Source organism: Tenrec ecaudatus, chromosome 14 (genome assembly GCF_050624435.1).
Source record: "Tenrec ecaudatus isolate mTenEca1 chromosome 14, mTenEca1.hap1, whole genome shotgun sequence".
NCBI classification, from domain to species: domain Eukaryota; kingdom Metazoa; phylum Chordata; class Mammalia; order Afrosoricida; family Tenrecidae; genus Tenrec; species Tenrec ecaudatus.
The window spans coordinates 117,706,033-117,727,049 of NC_134543.1; the positions used below are offsets into that span (position 1 = coordinate 117,706,033).

At 34.3% G+C, this 21,017-nt stretch overlaps 1 protein-coding gene across 3 annotated transcripts in view; it reads right to left on the reverse strand.

The window, feature by feature from the left end:
- Positions 1-1,037: 1,037 nt before the first annotated feature.
- Positions 1,038-21,017, reverse strand: part of ZNF280D (zinc finger protein 280D) — a 109,337-nt gene continuing 89,357 nt past the window's right edge. For 2 of the 3 annotated variants that reach the window (XM_075532084.1, XM_075532085.1), the window contains exons 18-20: positions 15,108-15,153; positions 4,852-4,907; positions 1,039-2,844 (exon numbers count right to left, since the gene is read on the reverse strand). In XM_075532084.1, coding sequence (XP_075388199.1) covers positions 2,304-2,844; positions 4,852-4,907; positions 15,108-15,153 — 643 coding nt within the window. In that variant the 3' untranslated portion in view covers positions 1,039-2,303. Of the gene's footprint in view, positions 2,845-4,851; positions 4,908-15,107; positions 15,154-21,017 lie in introns of all 3 variants that reach the window. The other variant, XM_075532086.1, reaches the window with a different exon arrangement.

Genomic DNA, 21,017 nt, shown 5'->3' on the forward strand with positions numbered 1-21,017 from the left:
TGGTTGTTCTGAAGCCACTAGACTGCATCACTGGCTTCCAGATCCTCATTAAAGAAGACTGAGCACTCTGAGACATGAGGATGCAGACTACGGTGCCACGGCCAAATTCAGCCAACAGTCTGCTTTTGGAAAAGTTTTATTGCAACACAAACACTTATGGCTGCTTTCATGATAGAAGGCAGCATTGAGAAACGCTAACACACGACCCACAATCTTTACTATTTCCTATCTAAAGGATTATTACTCAAAAATTTGGTATGTATAGTCAAATTGTTGGTTCCTCAATGGTGATAGGAATATGAGAATGTGAGACAAGTATGCTACCAAAACAATATGCAGGTCAAGTGCCTTTTTTTTTTCATCACTCAACTTAGTGAGGGATTTGTAATCTCTGGTCATAAAGACTCTAGGGTCATTCTTTGGTGCAGCGTTCTCAAGTACGACAGCAATAACGTGATTGTTTTCAGGACGAACTGAATGAGATTCAGACACCCTTTTCTACATCGAGTCAAGGTTTAAATTCAAAAGCCTTTCCTGCTACAGACTTGGGTTTCCTTTCTCATCTTTTCTTTACGCAAGAAACGTGAAGAGAGTTGGTCCCTCTCCCTCAAGACAAATATATGCATAGAGAGCTGAAGAATTAAAAGTAATTCAATACTGTGCTGCCTATTTATCTTCTTTAAGTTGCTCATCAGATAGAAAACTACAAATTACATTTTGCTTGAAGTGAAATAGTGTGTAAAGCAATTCTATTTGCAGTAGACATCAGTAGTATCACCCACTGTAATTTAAGTCCCAATTTAAAATGAATCAGGTATTAAAGAACATAGAATAAAATCTCACCACTAACATTTCTTAGAACAAGTACACAATTTCTAAAGGTGCCAAAGGCAATCTGACTCAGTGATCTGAAAAACAAATTATTCAGAGATAGATTTTTATTGCAAATGTTTACTCAAAATCTATTTACAAAAGAATCTTAATAGCTGTTTAAAACATTTAATGAAGCAAATTTAAGATTAAAAGCAAAAGTATTTCAGAAAAATGCAGAACTTTAAATAAAAGTTTATTAGTACTTCAAAGCAAACTACATTCACCTTATTAATTTCTCTATTATTTCTAGAAATAAAGTACAACTGATTTTAGCAGCCATCTTATGGATAAATTAAGCTTAATTCCCAAAACCAATGTTTACATCACTGTTTTAGGTCCCGTTTCAGTTTTACAAGGAAAGAAAAGTCACTTAAACATGGCTGAATAAATGCCAGGACAGGCTTGCAGTTTACTGCTGTACAGTTTTTACATTATATCATACTTTGGCGTGGCTTCCAGACCAAGTGTATGGATTTATTTCAATTAACATCATCAAAACAATATGAAAAGCATAGTAGCTATTGGAATTTTAACAGTGGGCTTCAACAATGGGTTTATACAATGGATACATCAAGGGATTTCTGCACAGCATACATTGACAAAAGAGCACAAATATAAATTCATATTTTAATAATTTCACTTTCACTGAAAGTTTAATCAAGGTAAGCTTACAGCCTGGCAGGCTAACATTTGTATGGAGGTATAGCAATTCAAATATTCTGTTTACATGTTTCATACAGTCTGGTAAGTTGTATTAAATCCAAAAGGAAGTTTATGTTCACCCAAATTCTCATTAGATCAAAAGAGCACTCTTAGCCAACTCTAGATACCACATTCTCTACTCAACAGGAAAGCCTCCGTTACCAATGCAATCCTCCATCACTTTAAATTAAGTCATTCCCCAAAGGCAGCCTTCCAAATCTCTTCAAATTAATTGGAAAGGGTATACAGTTTGGTAAGGGCTTTGATCTTAGGACTTGTGGAAGTCTCAAAACTTTTAAAGTATAATACTGGTAATTCAACTTATATTGGCAACCAAGAACTGTTTTCATGAAAAGACAATTGCTAAAATGATTTTTCAAATGCAAACTTAACTTTCACTAAAACCTTACTCATTTATAAATCAAAGCTTCTTAGAAAGTCATACATAATAGTGCTAGTACTGATGAACTTAATTATTTAGTAATCAAGGTTGAACATACAGGTAAACTGTATGAACGACCTCCCTCACATGTGTTTATTTCAGAACTCTACAACCGCACCACTGAGTTCATTGGATTGGATACACTGTTCCAGGTTTACCGTAAGTACACTAAAACTCAGGATGGCAAATTCATTTCAACTTCTTCCTTTTTCATCTACCAGGTCTAGTGCTATCTCTATTGTGTTCAGGCTATTTCCTCTAGGCACATCAGCTGTTTGATAACACATTACACTTCATCATCAAGCTTGGCTGGAGAATCACCACCACCTTTTTGAAAGATTTCTGAGGCTTGATACTCCAGTACCTCTGATGGAGTCAAAGGTTCCAAATGAACACTGCCTTGCTCACTGACGTCAGAGCTAGCAGATTCAGATCCATCTCTTTTTCTCAGAAACTGATCGATGCTAACAGCATCACCTGTTGTTAATCGCAAAGCTTTGATATTCTTAGAAGAGCGCTTAGTTTCACGAGCGTTGTGCTCTTTAATCTGATCACTCGAATCTGCATTTTCTGAATTTTGGCACAGCTTCAACTCTGTTTCCTGACGAACAAGTTCTGTTTGTTTTTCTTTTTCCACTTTGTCTTCGTCCTTAATTGAATCATCGCTGATGATTTTCTTTGAGCTGCTTTCGTGCTCTGAGAGACAGGTGTCGTTTTTCTTAAGTGAAACTGTTATACTTTCTTCACTTTTTGTTACTGAGGAGGCTTCAAGTGAATTTTCATCACATCCATTTTTTTCTTCCTCTGATGAAATGTTATGTTGTTCACTGAAAAAAATTATCCATTCCTTATTAATATAGTACAACACAATAAAAAATAAAACTTACTCTAAAGGGTGAGAAATTTCAAGACACTCTTGCCTACCAAAAAATACAGTCTTTCCTGTGATATCACTGTAATTTGATAGACGGCACATTCTTAGGCAACAGAATGAGAAATTCCAAAGCGTCATATTAAAAGTAGACTTGGAAAATCTACTGAATAGGTTTGGGCCTGCTTATCACTTTAATCTGTTCATCTATCTTGTCTGTCCCTAGTGTTTCTATAATTTTTAAGAGAACTTTTACATAAGGAATATATTTAGAAATAACCTATTTGGTTTGGGGATTTATATATTGTTTTTATGTGTAGAATGTTTTTTGTTCTACAAATCACAAAAACCCTCACAAATATTTCCTTAATTATTCTAAAATTTTTTAAATTCCTCATAAATATGTAGAAATATACATATATTCATCTTATGTGTGTTTGTGTGTATACACAAAAGGGCTTAAAAAGTTGGTGGAAGAATGAAATTAAAAGATAATAAAATTTCCCCATAAACTTTCTGAAGCTCCTTTAAGTACATGCTGTGTATACTTATGTGGGGGTGGGAGTGTATTTATAAGTTATAGTATTAACAAGTAGAACACTATGAGGCTTATTTAAACTTTCATGTACAAATCAAATCTCATTGGGATTTTAAACCAGTCATTAAATCCATAAAATAATTTGGAAAAAATCTATCATTTAAATGTTTAAGATATTATTTTTCTAACTTGGTAAGGTTGCATTTTTCATCATTAAAATATATTCTTTTCTCATTTTTGTTACTATTCTGAGTGAATTAAATTGTCCAGTATATTTTGTAATTGTTTATTACTGGCATACAAGAAAGATTCACAATTTTAACACCAAGATCCCTTAAGTCTATTATTAATTCTGTTCAGGTCAACTCATTTTTCTTTAGTCCAATTATGAAATTAAATAAATATACAAATTATGTAATTTACAAAATTTCATTAAAAATTTCCTCTTCATTTCAAATTTGTCATTCTTATTTTCTAAAAGATTTTACTGAACTAACTACACTTACAGAAAGTGTTAAATAATATACATGGTACAAGACTTTAAAGTTCAATTGAATTTTCATTCATTTTGTTTCCTAGAAGAAAGAAGTACGTACATTTTCATTCATTTTGTTTCCTAGAAGAAGGAAGTACGTAGACTAGTTAACTTTACTAAGATTGAGAAACACATCATAAGGCCTTATCTTGGAACTTGCTTTTAAAATGCAATAGATCAATTCATCAAAATTGATTACAAATTAACATGCTGTAAAATATACTGCATAAAGCCAGAAAGGCACAGCTTGCTTATAAGACAAAATAAGATTATCTGTTTGTAGAATAAAGTTCTAATTGGAAGGCTGGGTTCCATCTTTTGCTCAAAGGGATTCTGAAATGTCTTCTGCCCTTTGTGTCCTATCTGAGGATTACATTACATACAAAAATCAACCCATGGATTTTGAAACTTTACTTGTTGAGAGCCCATATCCCACTAACTCTACAGCTTTTTTTTTTTTTTTCAGGCCTGCACCTTTTATTGGGCACATTATCAAGGGCTCTTGCCGGGTGGATGGGAGGGGGTGGTGGGTTCTACAGCTTTTTAAAAAGAAACTTTAAAAAGCTTAAAAGACATTAAGATGGATTGTTTACACTAATTGTTTCATGATGAATCTTGTCAGTATTTTCATTTAGCAAGGACAACAAAAATCTGTCAATATTTTACTTGCTTGCATGTAAAGTTTTTTTGAATGCAGTAATTCCTAAAAGACACATCTAGATGTGTAATTTTTAAGCTTAGACTCTCTACTGCATTTTTGTTAAATATTCAAAACTTTTATTAAAAGCAATGTATGCAAAAAGTTAGTTACCCCTTTTCCAATTTCCTGTGTAATAACACACCTCAAGTGATGCAGTATACTTTGAGAGTCTGTCCTTCTTTATATTTACCTTTCAGATTTTGATGTTTCTGTTTCTCCTTCAGCCATTCTAAGTCTTGACATTTCCTGAAATGATTAAAAATATTTTTCATTTACATTCATGGATAAGGCTAAATAAAAAAGCTTTTATTATACTAAACTTTCTGGAATAAATGAACCTAAGTATGCAATCGAATATATCAAAGAAATATAAAATTAATTTCTTAAAGTATGTATTAGAGAAGTCCTCATTATTCAGGACTTTAAGAATTTTTTTAAAGGCTAAGTACTCCAGTGTGCCAAGGAGGCTACTGAATGGCGGTCAGAAAGCAATTGTTCGGTAACTGAAATACCTGCATTCTGAAGTCACTCTTTGAACCATAAAGCAGAATTACCATTACTGGAGTAGAAAACGAGGAAAACCCAACAGGAATTTGAATGACAAGATCCAGCCACAGTGCTTTAAATAAGTATACAAAGTACAGATGCTTAAATAAAATAACGCTGAAATTCCGATTTGACATTTGAAATCATGGTCATGCTATACACAAATGAAATACTTGGTTTTTTACGAAAGCTGTGTAGGGGGAAAGAGTACTGGTAAAACCTCAAAAAGTCGAATGCCAACCTTTCCATTGATGACAATTACCAGTTATTGAGCATAGATCAAGGGTGAGTTACTATGTAAAGAATTCTACATTAACATCTCATTTAATCCTCCCTAGCTATTATTACGTGCAGGAAAAAAATTATTTAAGAAGCAAACTTCAAGTACAGGAAAATGAGGTACAGAAAAGAAAAAGCAAGCACAGTATATGTCGTAGGTCTGAATACGGAAGTTACCAATCACAGATTTAACCAACAGTTGTGATGCAGCCATGTGAAAATGTTCACATTTCTATGTTTTGAGAAACAATGCCTAGGGCACTCAAATTTGAAATAATTACAGAAAAAATTGAAAAATGGGTCTCAAATGGAAAAGGTACATTGGGTTTAAATATTTTATTGACACAAAAGCCAGAATTTATTATCATTCTTGGCTTCAATGGAATCAAACTCATCAATAATAAATTCATCAACTTAAATGAGGAGAACTGTAATGTGTGATCATGGCTCTTGACCAAGTGGCAGTCTTAGAGAGTTTAACATCCACTCCTCCTTACTGAAGCTTCTGTGGCCGAATGATAAAAAGGCTGCTTTTCTTAAAACTCTCAAGACCACTTTCAAATCTAATTAAGAGTGCACTATGCATAACTGGCGAATTTATTTTAGAGGATCCAAACACAATACTGATTTCATGTTATAAACTACTTTACGCTCATTCATATATAACTTCTGTAGAATTTCAACTGTCCGAATAATTAAGTTTGTGGCTGCTTATTAAGCGTATTTATAAAAATATTATTTTCCCTAGTTTCAAAATTAAAATTTTGAAGAAATCTCATGATTTCTCATATCTCCTTGTTAAATGTTAAACTGCTAAGCCACTGCCATCAGACTGGTTCCTACTGACAGTCACTCTATAATCAGTACCAGAGCAGATAGTAGAGTGGCTGGCAGGTCTGAACTTCCATCCCTGTCATCGGCAGTCCAACACTTCCACATCGCCAGGGCTCCTTTAAAACTGGATGATAGTATTAATTTTTGTGAAAAGTACGTTGACAGCATTTAATATTATGTTCATCAGTTATTTGTATTTTTAATATGGTTTACAGAACAGAAAAAACCACACCTGTTCATTGAATTTGCAAATACGTGGTGTGATTATATATTTATTGTATATGTACAATATAAAATATTACCATATTTTAATTCATAAAGACTTTTTGCATATTGAACTAAGTTTATAAGTTGAGGAATGTACAGATGTGACAAAATTGTTTTTGGAAATAATGATATTTATAACTTTGTATTTTGTTGAACTTTGTCTATTATTTCTTGGCCAACAGCATTTTTATGTAAATCTCATCACTTTCCCATGTATTAATAAGTTTATAAGCTAAAGAATAGCCAGTTTTCATTTTTTATTTATCTTCCATTTTCATTTTTTCATAGCTTTAAGATGTAATTCTAGTCTTTTCTTTCACGCCAATCAAGTCAATAAAACTTTTGTTTTCCTCATTATGTCTCTTCTTCATTATTCCCAAAGTAAATATACCTCAGGATGAACATTTGATATATTAACAAAATGTCTAGAAAAATGCTTTATCTTTTAAAAATAGTATTTAGATTTAACAATTTGAGAGTAGCATCATAAATATGTTTTGAATGTTATCAAATATGACACACAGTCCTTGTTGTAATCAACCATATGATTATAATGCCCTGTATGTTCAACTTATTTAGAAATATTCCAACATTTGGATGTCCAAATAGTTCTTGTAATCCTCTAAAAGACAGATTACTGTTTTTATACAGAACACACCATCGAAAGTCACTTGTGCAAATTGTTTGTTTTCTTACTTTATTACTTCCTATAATGCATAAAGTACAAAACTAGAAAGCATATTAATGAAATAAGTTTTTATAATTATAAACTATGTTTCAAACTTTCCAATCTTAAAAAAAATTTAGTTGCAAATATTTGATTAAGTTGTGTATAGGTAAGTGAAAAAGTATTGCTAAAAATTATAGTAAATTTTATTAAACAAAAATATCAAAACGTAAAGGTATTGTTTCTCAACAAATCCTCCACCTAGGTCTATAGTTCCACTTCTAGAGGTTATATTTCCAGCACTCTAAGCTTCTCTGAAGAATTCTAGCTCTCAGTTTGAGCAAGCTTGAGGGACTCCAAACATGGCCCTTTGAAATGCCTTGTGAGTTTGGGGAATAAGAGAAGTCTGAATGGCAAGATGACGGCTGGGCAGTGTCGAGAGTACCATTTCCCAATTAAATCCTTGGAGGACTGCCCTTGCTGCCCTCAAAGAATGAGGAAGGGCATTGTTGTGATGAGGAGAAAAGTTCCTTAGCTTAACTTTCCTGGCCCTTGTCTCACTAATTCCGCTTTCAATGTTCTTAAAATTTGTTCATAATAAGCCCTGTAGTCATTTGTTCCTTTGAGAAAACTGATCAAGACCACCACTTTGAATTCCAAATGGCAGTCATCATAACCTTCTGAGCGATCTTTCTGCCTTGAACTTAAGTGGTCCAGCAGATACCCTTGGAAGTCAGTTTTGGTTTGACTTTGCTCTTCTGGATTTTATTGATAAACCTAAGACTTATCCCTGGTTATAATTAACTCCATAAAATCAACTTGATTAGCTTCCATCTTGCTTAGAAAATCCAATGGAAAGACCAGCTCTTTGAGTTAGCTGATCTTTAAGCAACACTTTTGGTCCCCACTGAGCCAAAAGATTGCTAAGGTCGAGATGTTTCCTTAAAACTGAAAATGGCTAACCTCGTGAGATGAACATGTCGACGGCTACTGCAGTAGTTGTGGTTCTTGGTCTTCAGTTCCACTTGTTGGGTTGAGGACCTCACTCACCCGGTTCATCTTAGAGCACTTCCTACCTTTGTTAAAATGCTTGTTTCCTCTAAAATCTACTATTTTCTATGGAGTAGCATTCTATAAACATATTGCAAAGCTTTGATGATTAAGGAAAAAGTCCACTTGAACTGTTTTTTAAAAAATCTATCTTTTCCCTGTGGCAGTTAGATTTTATGTCATCTTGTACTTGTGTAACAGTTAAATCCAACCAATCAAGTCACAGCCTGATGATGCCTCCTGGGAAGTGAGGTCTTTTTATGAGACACTGGAAACATCTCCCCACTCTCGCTTGCCCTTCACCTTCATCTATACAGGGACTCTGCCTGCCTCCAGCAGTAGCCCCATGTGGGTCGCTGACTCTTGGGAGGAACTTTCTGTGCCCTGCCATGTTGCCAACTGACTTTGGAGATTCTTCAGCCTCTGGCCTGCATCCCACTTCACCATTCTGCATCAAAGGCCTTAGGCTATGTGAGTCTGAAGAGGGCTCTGGTTAACATAAGACCCTGGAAGTGAGTCAGACTGGGTTGGGATGCCTTTTTTTAATCAAGTTACATCTTCCCACCTCCTCCCATGAAACAACAACAACAAAAATCCCCTCCCCCCTTTAAAATGTATCCTAACAACACTAACACATTTAGTTACTGAAAGAACTTGCTAGCAGCCATCCACTGATCAGAGAGACATGTTTAAACACACTGTCTAAAACTGGTTCTCAACCTTCCTAATGTCGCAACCCTTTAATACAGTTCCTAATGTTGTGGTGACCCCCCCCTCCAACCATAAAATTATTTTCATTGCTACTTCATCACTGCAATTTTGCTACTGCTATGAAATCAGGCGACCCCTGTGAAAGGGTCATTCGACCCCCAAAGGTGCTGGGACCCCCAGGTTGAGCACCGCTGCTCTAAAACAAATCTGTGCATGTCTGAACTGGAGCCCTACCAGCAATACTCTTTTACTTACTCCTGCATGACTGCTACCCAGTGTGCAGCAAGAGCAAACTAAAGACAAGGATCCTTTGCAATAGGCAAGCCAGTCATAATAAATCACCATTCGACATCTGCAAGACTCGTCTATTGGAAATCTTTGGCCCTCATGTGAAATGGATTCTCGCAAATCTATAGTTTGCCCTTGAATGGGTTCCTGTGCTCAAAATCTTCTTAACAGACCCTGGAAGCCACAATAATGTATTAGCATTTATTTCAACTGACATTTTCTTATTTTTTTTGCTCACATTTTCATTCACGAGACTTTGAAATTTCTAACATTTCCTTTTTTCCACCTGTCATATAAAGAAAATTCTTTATTTAACTCCAAATTTCAGAGTAAACATGTTTCATTACTGTTCAGTAGCCGGAATACTGTGCTAAACTGGAATTCTGCGCTAAACTGGAATTCTGCTAGCTAAACTTATAACTTCCCCCTACAATTTTGATCTACATCTTCTCACATTTTTGATTGTTCAGCTGCCATACATACTAAAGAACTGTTGTTTAACTTGACACAAATAGAGCATTCAAAGGAAAATAAAAGCTCTATGGATGCTTTCTAGTCAAGTAAGAATGCAGCAGAAAAGACTTAACTGATGATGCTATGAAGACATGGTGTGACAGTTACATAATCTGTCAACTTGGGAAGGGGTGGTCTAGCCTGTCAATAAGGCCATAGCCAATGAGGCCTCCTTGTGGATTGTGGGAACCACAGATTCTGGGAACTCTCCTAAGGATTCTGGGAACTCCTCTGACAGAGCCAAGGGCCCTGGAGCTGGAGGAACCACATGGAGACCCACACCGGTACTGAGCTGCTTCCACCGCCAATACATCCATAGACTTCCCACTCACTGGTCTGTGAGCTTCCTGCATTCTGTGCCATTGCACAGTTGCATGAGTCCAAAGAGGAATTTATGGACTAGTATCAACATGTGGGCTAATATCGGACTTATGCCCTTGATTTGGACTGAGCTGGCATGTTTTCTTAATGTACAATTGTTCTTTGATATAAAGTTCTCTCACATATTTAAAGGAAAAAAATCAAACCCTGTTAGCTCCAGGGCACAGAGGAAGATTCCTATTCTCAAACTGCAAATACAGAGTGCATTTAAGATAAGAGGCAAAACTAGCACAACAGAAAACATCACTGCCCACCCAGAAGCCCCGACCCTCTACTCGGCTAGCAAGTCTGGCTGGAAGGAAAATCAGAATGTGAGGCGAGGCCTTCCCCGAGGCTTGCTTCTAAAGCTGAAACTGAAGCAAAGACATTAGGAAACATATGCCATCAATCCACCCATCCATCTCTGCCCTTGTTGTGGGGGATGTTAGTTACTGTCAAATCAATTCCAACTCATGACAACCCCTTATGATGACAAGGTGTATATCACTGAACTGCTTCATAGGCTTTCCAAGTTTTCATATTGTCATTTGTAGATTGACAGGCCTGTCTTTCCTGGAGTCTCAGGGTATCTGCAAACCCCTAACCTTCCAGCCAGTGGTTCTTTTGTACTAGCTAGGGATTCTGCCCTAAGCACAAGGAAATGTTGAAGGAATTTGAAGCTGGTAGTATATGAACGGTAACCATAAACAACAAAACAAAAGCCCAGATTATCACCTGACTAGATGGTTACAAGCTGCATACTAATTGCCTGACATAAAAAGGCATGTTCTTTTCCAGGTGGTTATATTATTTATCTCAGTTCTACACACAGTGTCTGGTTTCAACCAAACGTTATATGATACACTGAGAAGCAAAAACCAACAAGCTTTCAGAAGTCAAAGCAGTCAGCAGAACCCGGCTCAGTTATGGCCCACGTGTTAAACAATCAGATAGAAAATCATAAATCATTACAATTAATATTGTGATTCATGTTATAAACTGTGATGACGGCACAAGACCAGGGAGTATTTTGTTCTGTGCACACAGAGCTGCTGTGGATTGGAACGGACTTGATGGCACCTGACAAAAACAGGCTAAATGCTCTGGTAGGAAAAGGAGTAATGTGCAAGAAAAGAAGACCATTTCAGCAGAGGGTCAGTAACTATAAAAATCCATGGCAATTCCAGCCAAAGAATGTATGTATGTAGGTATGTATATATGATAAAGAATGCTTGAGAATTTACTCAAACTGAAACAAACAAACATAAAGAGTGGGAATAAAAATTAGAACAGTTCACCAGAGACTAGAGAACAGCATCATCATCAAATGGTCTAAAATATGTCCAATTAGAATCCTGGAACTAGAAATACAAGAACAGCTCGGAAAACACCAATCAGGATAAATAATATAAATAGATAAATGAACAGACAAATAAACAAACATATAAATAAATTATACTTAGATACAGATCTAAACTTCACAACTGAATATAACTACTTGAAAGCAATCAAAGAAAAAACAATTATGTACATAGAAAAGCATGACATGCACAGAAATGAAAACAAAAATAACAGAACATCTTGTCAGAAATTATGTAAGCGAGAGACAATATAATGACTTCTTTCAACTGTGAAAAGAAACAACAAAAAGCTATCAACTAAAAATTCTCCATCTACGAAAATATAACTTTCATAAATGCAAATTAAAGATATTTTAAATAACCAAAATCTGAAAGAATTAATACCAGTCAATCTGTAACACAAAAAGATAAAGCAAAGTCTTTAAACAAAAGGAATGTACTATCACACAGAAATGGAGACCTATATGTATAAAAAAGCAGCATTCTGGAAATGATAAAAATAAATATTAATATTTTAATTGCTCTATAAGATAAACATCAAAGGAAAATAACATCAAAGTATTATGTTTTATACCTTATGTAAAATATATGACAGTAGGGAGAAAGAAACACACATTATTTAAATCAAGGAAGAAAGGATATCATTACAAACCTCACATAAATTAAAAAGACCAAGGAATCCTACAAACAGCTCTCTATATACAAATGTGATCACGTAGGTGTACTATCCAAATTCTCCAAAACCCATAAACCAATAAAACTTAACCATAAATAATAAAAAACAATTTAAAATCCTGTGTCTACTAAAGTTATTTGCTTGTATTTAAAATAAAAATTTCTGTAGATAAAGAAAATCACTGGGAGAAAGTTGCTACCTACGCATAGGTTTCACTGTAACAGACTTGAGAAATCTTAAATAATAATAGGGAACTTGCCTATGATCAGAGAGAGGCAGGTAATCTTGGGTAAAAACAAAATCAATTGGCATCTGCCCTCCTTGCTTCATTATGACATGTATTAAAGCTGGTAGGTGTGGTGGCTCTGTGATTGTGAATGAGTATTATAGAAAGTTTTACCCTATCATCAACCCCCATTGTTTGTGTAAAGTATCCAGTCACTTAAGAGTTTAATATGTATAAATTAACAATTCATGCATTGCAATTCACAGTTGGCCTATACTTGTGTAATTTTCTTTTCTCAACAGCGTTTTAAATTCTGTATCATTGGCTAACCTAATGACACTATCAATGTCTAATGGCTATGCACTGGGCAGCTAACTGCAAGGTCAGCAGTTCAAAACTACCAGCTACTCCACAGGACAAAGATGAGGAATTTTACTCTTGGAAAAGAGTTGCAGTCTAGAAACTCACCCGGCAGGTCTACCCTGTCCTATTGGGTAAGAGGAGTCAATATTGACTTGATGACAACTAAAATGATGCCCTAGAGCAGTGGTTCCCAACCTTCCAATGCCACGACCCTTTTATACAGTTCCTCGTGTTGTAGTGACCCCCCAGCCTTAACATTATTTTTGTTGCTACTTCATAGCTGTAATTTTGCTACTGTTATGAATTGTAATGATGTATTTTCATTGTTACAAATTGAACATAATTAAAGCACAGTGATTAATCACAAAAATATGTAATTCTATATTGTAAAATATTTATTTCTAATGACAAATAAGTGAAATTTTGTCTTGAAGCATGGTGTAGCATGGGTAACAGTCTTCACGCTGGGTACTTGTATGTGGGCGTATCTGCATGTGGGCGGACCTGCCTGGAGACGAGTAGAGGAGTGGGTCTCGGTTCCTAAGACCATCTGAAATGTGTTTTCGATGATCTTAGGTGACCCTGTAAAAGGGTCTTTCAACCCCTAAAGAATCGCAACCCACAGGTTGAGAACGTTTGATAATGTTCTCTAACATAAAATAACAATGATGCCTCTAGGGTCAAGCAGAGCAACATACTATAAATCATGGATGCGTGATTGAATTTGGGGCTTGTACTTAATTCTAGCCCCAGTCTAGGAATAATTAGTTCTTATGACATGTTCTTGCCTGATGCTCTAACTCACAGAAGTGTGATGAAGAAACTATATGGTGACTGGCTATCAGAAAGAATAGCATCTGAAGTCTTGAAAGCTTGTCTTAAAACAAGCAGCCATCTAAGTGAGAAGTCAACTAAAACCACCTGGATAAAGCACACCAGCCTGTGTGATCCAAGGATACTAAACAATAAAATTCCACTCTGAAGGAGGAACGAGCATCAATTTAATGGCATCATTAAATTGTCAACACTTGATTTGCAGAAGGCTATAGATGACAGTGGAAGCCCAAAACCCATTTGCAGGGTCCCCACACGGAGAAGCCTTTGGAGAATCTCCACTGATGATCGCTGAAGGATGTGAATTGCCTTGTTAGCACAACGAGAACATTGTAACTCTGACTATGGCAGATGTAGTTATGTTAAAATATATTATCGTATGATCGCCCTTTGACCCATTTTAAAGTGTTTCCAGTTGTTTTTAGAGAGAGAAAGAGAAAAAAGGAGGTAGGTGTGGATGAAGTTTCTGGGGACCTCTGACTGCAGAGCAGGGCTGTGAACATCCTTGCTCTCATGCAGAGTGCACTGGAAAGTGCATCAGGGCAGATGCAGCTAGATGAACACTTAACACTGTATCATTTGATCTCCTTTTTGATACATCTTAATTTTAGTCTAGTTTTTAATATTTGCTGCTCTCTTGTCTGTTGAAGTTTTTATCTGTTTTACTTTGTTATTGTTGGTAGTTTATGTTTTTTTAATGTTCTGTGTATGAGATCTACGGTAGGTAAATCTATAGTGACAGTAACTGGATTAATTGGATTAATGATTCTTTGAGCATATGGCAGGGAAGGTTGCGGAAGATGGGGAGAGGAATGGGGAGCTAATAACAATGGGTACAAGAATGAAGAAAATGTTCTAAAATTGATTGTGGTGATGATTGTACAGCTCTTCTTAATGTCACTGAACTATTGTATTATATGTGAATTATATGCCAATAAAACTTAAATGGAAAATGGCATCAAGAAAGTACTGTGCACACCACGTTAGACTGCTGTGTAGATGGCATTTATACAATAATCTTGAATCTGATAATGAGCATACTTATGTATAATAATTGAAATGTATTAAGTTTATTCAAAGTATTTCTACTTTAAAATTGGTAAAACCATTGAGTTTATTTGCTCCAGAAAATTAAATCAATTAAAAAATTAATTTTAGCGTGCTAAATGATTAAAGTTGTAGTGATTTTAGAATGCTTAAATCATAAATCTATATCCAATATTAACTAGTTGAATTAAATAAAAGGAAATATGGGTGCTTTAGTTAAAACAACAAACATCAGGCAGTTTTACTTAGGGTTAGTTTTACACCTAATGAAAATAAATGAACACCTCAAATTTTTCTTACTGTTACCACGCCAATGCAAAAATTAATGTAGACATATTGAAATTAAAATATTTGGAAAAAAACATACCTAACAATACTTTCAAATGTGCAAACTTTTAAGAAAGTAAGTAAAACAAAAATTTACCTCTGACACAGGTTCTTGTTCTTCAATGGGAGCTTCATTTCTTACTCTTTAAAACAAAATAAATATTGACTAATTTATATTTAAAATGAAACAATTATTTTCTCTATGTAAACATAATTAATATAAATCTAAACTAGCATATACTTTAAAATATACTTTATAAATATAGCTATAGCTTTATAGCATGACTTCAGTAAATATTTTATAGTTAAAATATGAGAATGAACATGAGAGTAAAAATATATACTAAATAAATGAACATTGATTTAAAACTAATCTCCTTTTTAAAACAAGATCATGAAAGAAATATTTCTCTGATGAGTATAATGTAATATAAAATAAATCACACGTTACTAAACAACTCCAGAAAAATAATGTATTACTCTTTAAGTAATAAAACAAAGTTTTTAGTTTATTTACACAATGCTCATCAGTATTTACTATGATATGATTGAGAATGTGAGAAGTATTTTACTTATTTTGAAATTCAATATGGTGACATTTCAAATATTACAATCTTTCTCACTCTGGAGACAGTAAAGTGACAGATAGTATTGAGAATTCTGAAAGACATGTATAGCACATGCTAACTTAACATTTTAAAACTTCTAATTTCTATGAAATAAATTATTCCTTGCTTATAATATTAACAAGTCTTTTTCTATAAATAGCGAATAATTACATAATTATACAATAAAAGTATATAGCCTCTGGAAAATCTTGTAAAAATTGTTTTTAAATATAAAACCTTGCTTTTACAAAGGGTCTTTGTTTTAGAAATTGCTGGTAACTAAATCTTATTGTTGATATTATATAATAAAATATATTTGCCCAAGTAATAGTTACCTGATCTGAATTATCATTAAGAGTTAAGTGATTTATCAAGTCTTTAAAAAGCTATACTCTAGAAATAATATATTTAATATAAGTAACAAATATCCTTGACTTAAATTCTATGGGAGGCAAATTAAGACAACTCAGGATAGAAATGCCTACATCTTAAGCGCAACTCTCCTGGTTAGTCAATGAAATATAGAGCTGGCAAAGGCCCCACTTTTTAATGTATTTGCTGACGGTACATTTTGAAGATTATATCTAAATGTGAATGTTACTACAATATAGCATTTACTATATACTAAATCTAAATGTTAATACTGGATATCAATAATAATTTAATTGTTTAATGTCATTTATTTATATTTTAGTTAACAAAATTCTAAACAACAGAAGCAGTGTCCTTTTTAAATAGAACCATGATATTGGTGGTATATTACAATAATTTAACTGAAACAGTTGAATAAAATTTGCAACAAAAGTTGAAATATGTATGTATTAAGTATTTAGAAGATAAGTTTTATAATACTCTTTGGAATTTAATTTTGCACAGTGTAAATAAAAATGAGAAAATAACAAGTGCATATTTTATTGACTTAATGATTTACATACTACTAGTTTTAAGGATAATGTATATGAACTTGTAAGAAATTAAGATTGTTTAGAAATGGATTTGTAAATTACAATTGATTTTCATTTCTAAGCTTATAATAATTTTACACTCAGTTGGAAAGCCTAAGTGAAATACTTGGTTATAAAACAATTTTAAAATATTTGTAAAATAACTTTTCCCTCTTCAGCTGCCTATTGAAAATGACAAAGTAAAATCTTACATTATTATAACAAAATAGTATTCATTACATTTACATAATGGTATGTAATAAATTAATTTTAAGCAGTAATTAAGATGGAAGCCATTAAGCTTGTATTAACTAGTAGTGCTGACTTTCCAAGTGTGGAAACTGGGTATTTTATTAATTTCAGTTCTTTTACTATCTCTGAAATGAAGGTTTGCACCAGAGGTTTTTGATATTCTTCACACTACTGGCTAAGACACTTGTAGCTAAGCATGCTAGTTATTCCAATTATAACTAGTATTAGCATTAAAAACAATGATCCCAGTCTTATTTTGTGGCTTTGATTTTCTGTATTACTTTGAAAGCTATAATTGTAATAACCAGTGAAAATATTTACAAAAACAAATTGAAAAAAGTTAGAAAAATATAACATATAAAATTCTACAAGTTACAAAATTCATCATTACAATGTATGTTAAAATTTTCAAGTTATAAAAACCTATCACAAGATTAATAAATTTATATACATCTAACACATCATCAAGACCTTTGGGACAACAAAATATTCTTACCTATAATTTTTATCCATTAAAGATACTTGCTGAAATAGTCATTTGAGATATTCAGTTGTTTGGTATAAGATAGTAAAATCTGCTAGGCTCAAAATTGTGAGCTCATGACCTGCCTCTAGGAAATTATACTTTTTACTGTTACATGTTATAGCAGCTTTTTATAGAAAATGTATTTAAATTTTCAATGCAAAGAGAAAAGGACTGGTGATGTATTTCAACAACTATTTAGATATGATTTCAAGTTAATCATTTTTCTATTCTATAGAAACTTGATACAATATATCCCTCTGATGTATTTCAAAAGAAAAATCTTTCCTCTCTAAAGCTTAAAATGAAATAAATTAATCTCTCCATTTTACTGAAGACCGCATGACCATACCCAAGGTTATACATAAAATAAATATCCTGTTCAATGACATCAGTCTGTTCTTCTGAAGTTTCAGTCCCATTACCAACAAAACATGGGAATAGGTGGGTGGGAGGCACAAGGAAAATATGTTCTTATTCATTTCAGCTAGGCTTAATTCTTTCTCCCCAATATAGCTTAAGTCCAAATAACCAAGAAGTTGATGCTGATTTGAAATATGTAATCATTAAGACTATAACAAAGTATACTTTATTTAAAAAGAAAAATTGAAAGAAGGTTGTACAAGACACAACTGCTCTCTGTAGGAGGTTGTATATTAATTTACTCTTAGATTTTAAATGAAAAATTACAACCTACTTTAAAAAAAACTGATCACATTATTGAGATGATGAATATACTTCACCTAAACATGGACAATATAAAAATTATATTATAACAATCTATTCATCTCCCCTCAACTAAGAGTAAATTCTAGGATATGTACTTAATCACATATATTAAAAATTATGATCCCTTCAGGACCAGTGGTGAGAGTGGCGATACCGGAGGGTGGAGGGAAGGTGGAGTAGAAAGGGGGAACTTATTATAAAGATCTACATATAACTTCCTCCCGGGGAGATGGATAACAGAAAAGTGGGTGAAGGGAACTGTCAGTGTGAGACATGACAGAATAATAATAATTTATAAATTATCAAGGGTTCATGAGGGAAGGGGAGCAGGAAAGGAGGGGGAAAATGAGGAGCTGACACCAAGGTCTTATTTAAGTGGAGAGCAAATGTTTTGAGAATGATGAGGGCAACAAATGTACAAATGTGCTTGACACACTGGATGGATGGATGGATGGATGGATAGATTGTGATAAGCCCCCAATAAAATGATTTTTAAAAAAGAAATAAGAATTAACAATACATTAAAAAAAAGACACAACTGCTCCCTTCAAGTTCGCAATCAAGGAAACATACTGAAGCAGATGTTTGTAAATTGTGAACATCTCTTAGAAAAGCAGCAGCATGTACAATGCAATGGTTGTACCTAAGGATTGGTTACTATATGAGACTTCAAAAAGTGAAAGAATCGAGAAAGCAAAATCAAAATGTTGCAATGAACTTGTTTTCAAAGGAAGAACAGGAGCTACCAAAGGATAGAAAGGGGATTCCAGGTAGAGAAAAGGCCAAGTTTGGTAAAAGATGGCAATTCACGGAACTCCCTAGTCTCTTTCTACTGGAATGTAGGGTGCAAGGGACAGTAAGAGCTAAAACTACAGTGCGAGCAAGGCTAATTTCACAAGTTTGACTCTCATGTTGAAGTGTTTATGCTAAAAATTTATCCAAAGATTAAGAAAGTATGATCTAACTTGTGCATTACAAAGAGAAAGGAGTGGATTGGAAAATAAGCTGCAGTCTTAAGGAGTCTACCTAAGAGACATTTAATGACTATCAATTAAAGCACTGTTAATGGAGAAGAGGGCTGCTTAGCAAAATAAGCCTGTTGGTTTTAGGTACTACAGACAGTTCCCGTCTAATGACATAGATGTTGCAGCATGTCGAACAGCTCGCTCTTATCAGGAAGAGAACTGATGGGTTAGGACTTAATAGATTTTGAAGAGGAAAGAATGGATGAAGAAAAAATAATGAAGATAAGAACAGTAATCAAAATGTTGTTTTACAGTGAAAGAAATGGAAGCTTTTTCTAAATTAAACCAAGGGCTTCCATTGCTTGAAAACATGAGCCCAAACACTGAAATCATTTTGCTAAACTCAACAGGGAGATTCAGGAGGCAGCGACATGTGACCATAAAATATCTGAAGAAAAAATGAAAACTCTCACTCCATTTTCTGACCAGAAACACCATCCCCATTAGCAGGGACAATCCAAATGATCCATATCCATATTTGGACAATCCAAATGATCCCATTGGAATTACTACCACATGCACAAAACATCAATGTAGTCCAACTCTTCTTCATCAGAGTAAATTTTTATGATTTCTATAACTTTTTAATGTATTGAAATACTTGTACTTGTAATGTTTCCAAGACAAATAAAGATCAGACTTAAAATAGCATTCTCCATATCAGAAAACTCACTACCACCAAATCAGTGTGGCCCCCTTTATGGGTTTCCAAGACTATTTACAAGAGTATAAAGTCCTTCTTTCTCCCATGGACCTGCTTTTGAACTGTTTGATGCTTTTGAACTGTTGACCATGTGGATCACAGCCCAAACCATAAACACTACGCCACCATGGCTCCTATGGATCCCGGTGGCTTAGGATAAGGTTCTGTTCAATGACTACGTTGTAAGTTACTTCTGACAACAGAGCCATTGGAACAGAATCTCATCCTACGCCAGAGACTACCTGTATATATGGATCAACTACTGTTGATTTGGGGTTCCATGAAGTTGGTTATAACACATAGTGACCAGTACAATGGAAGGAACAAAAACACTGCCCGGTGCTATGCTATCTTCACAATCGTTGCTGTTTAAGCCCAGTTTTACAGCCTCTGTCAGTCACCGAGTCTTCTTCATTGCTGCTGACCTACTTTATCAAGCATGATGGCCTTTTCTGGGGACTGCTCCTTCTTGAAATTTCCTAAGAACATGAGACACAGTCTCATTAGCCTTACTTCTCAGGAACACTCTGCCTTTATTTCTTTCAAGACAGATTTGTTTTGTTCTTCTGCCAGTCCATGAAGACCATAAAATTTCAAAGACCATAAAATTTTTATTTGGCCTTCCTTCTTCATGATACCATTTTTTGTGTGCATGAGGCCACTGAAAGCACTATGGTTTGGATCAGGTACATCTTAGTTCTCAAAGTGCTATCTTCGCTTTTTAACACTCTATAGAGGTCTTTTGCAGTGGGTTTGTCCGATGCAATACATCGTTTGGTGTCTATACTGCTGCTTCCTTGAATACTGCTTGTGTTCTCAAGTCAAGTAAAATCCCTGACAAGTTCATTCTTCCCCATTTATCCACTGCTGTTCCTTATTGGTCCAGCTGTGAGGGTTTGTTTCATGCTTAAAGTGTAATCCATACATTACCTCTAATCCTAACAGCTACCCTACAAGGAAATTATTATCAGCTATTATTCAGTTGAGGCTTAGCAAGGTAAAGTAAGTTACTCAAAGCTACATAGCTGACTAGATACAAAACTAGGATTTAAATTTAAGAGTGCTTGATTTTAAAGCTGTACTGTTCATGTCACCATACTTGTTAGTCTGAGTTGACTAAAGAAACAAGTTCATAGACACTCATATGTGTGTAACAAAGAGCTTTATAAAAAAGAACAATTGTCTATTGAGAAACACCCCAGCCCTGTCCAGATTAATAAGTC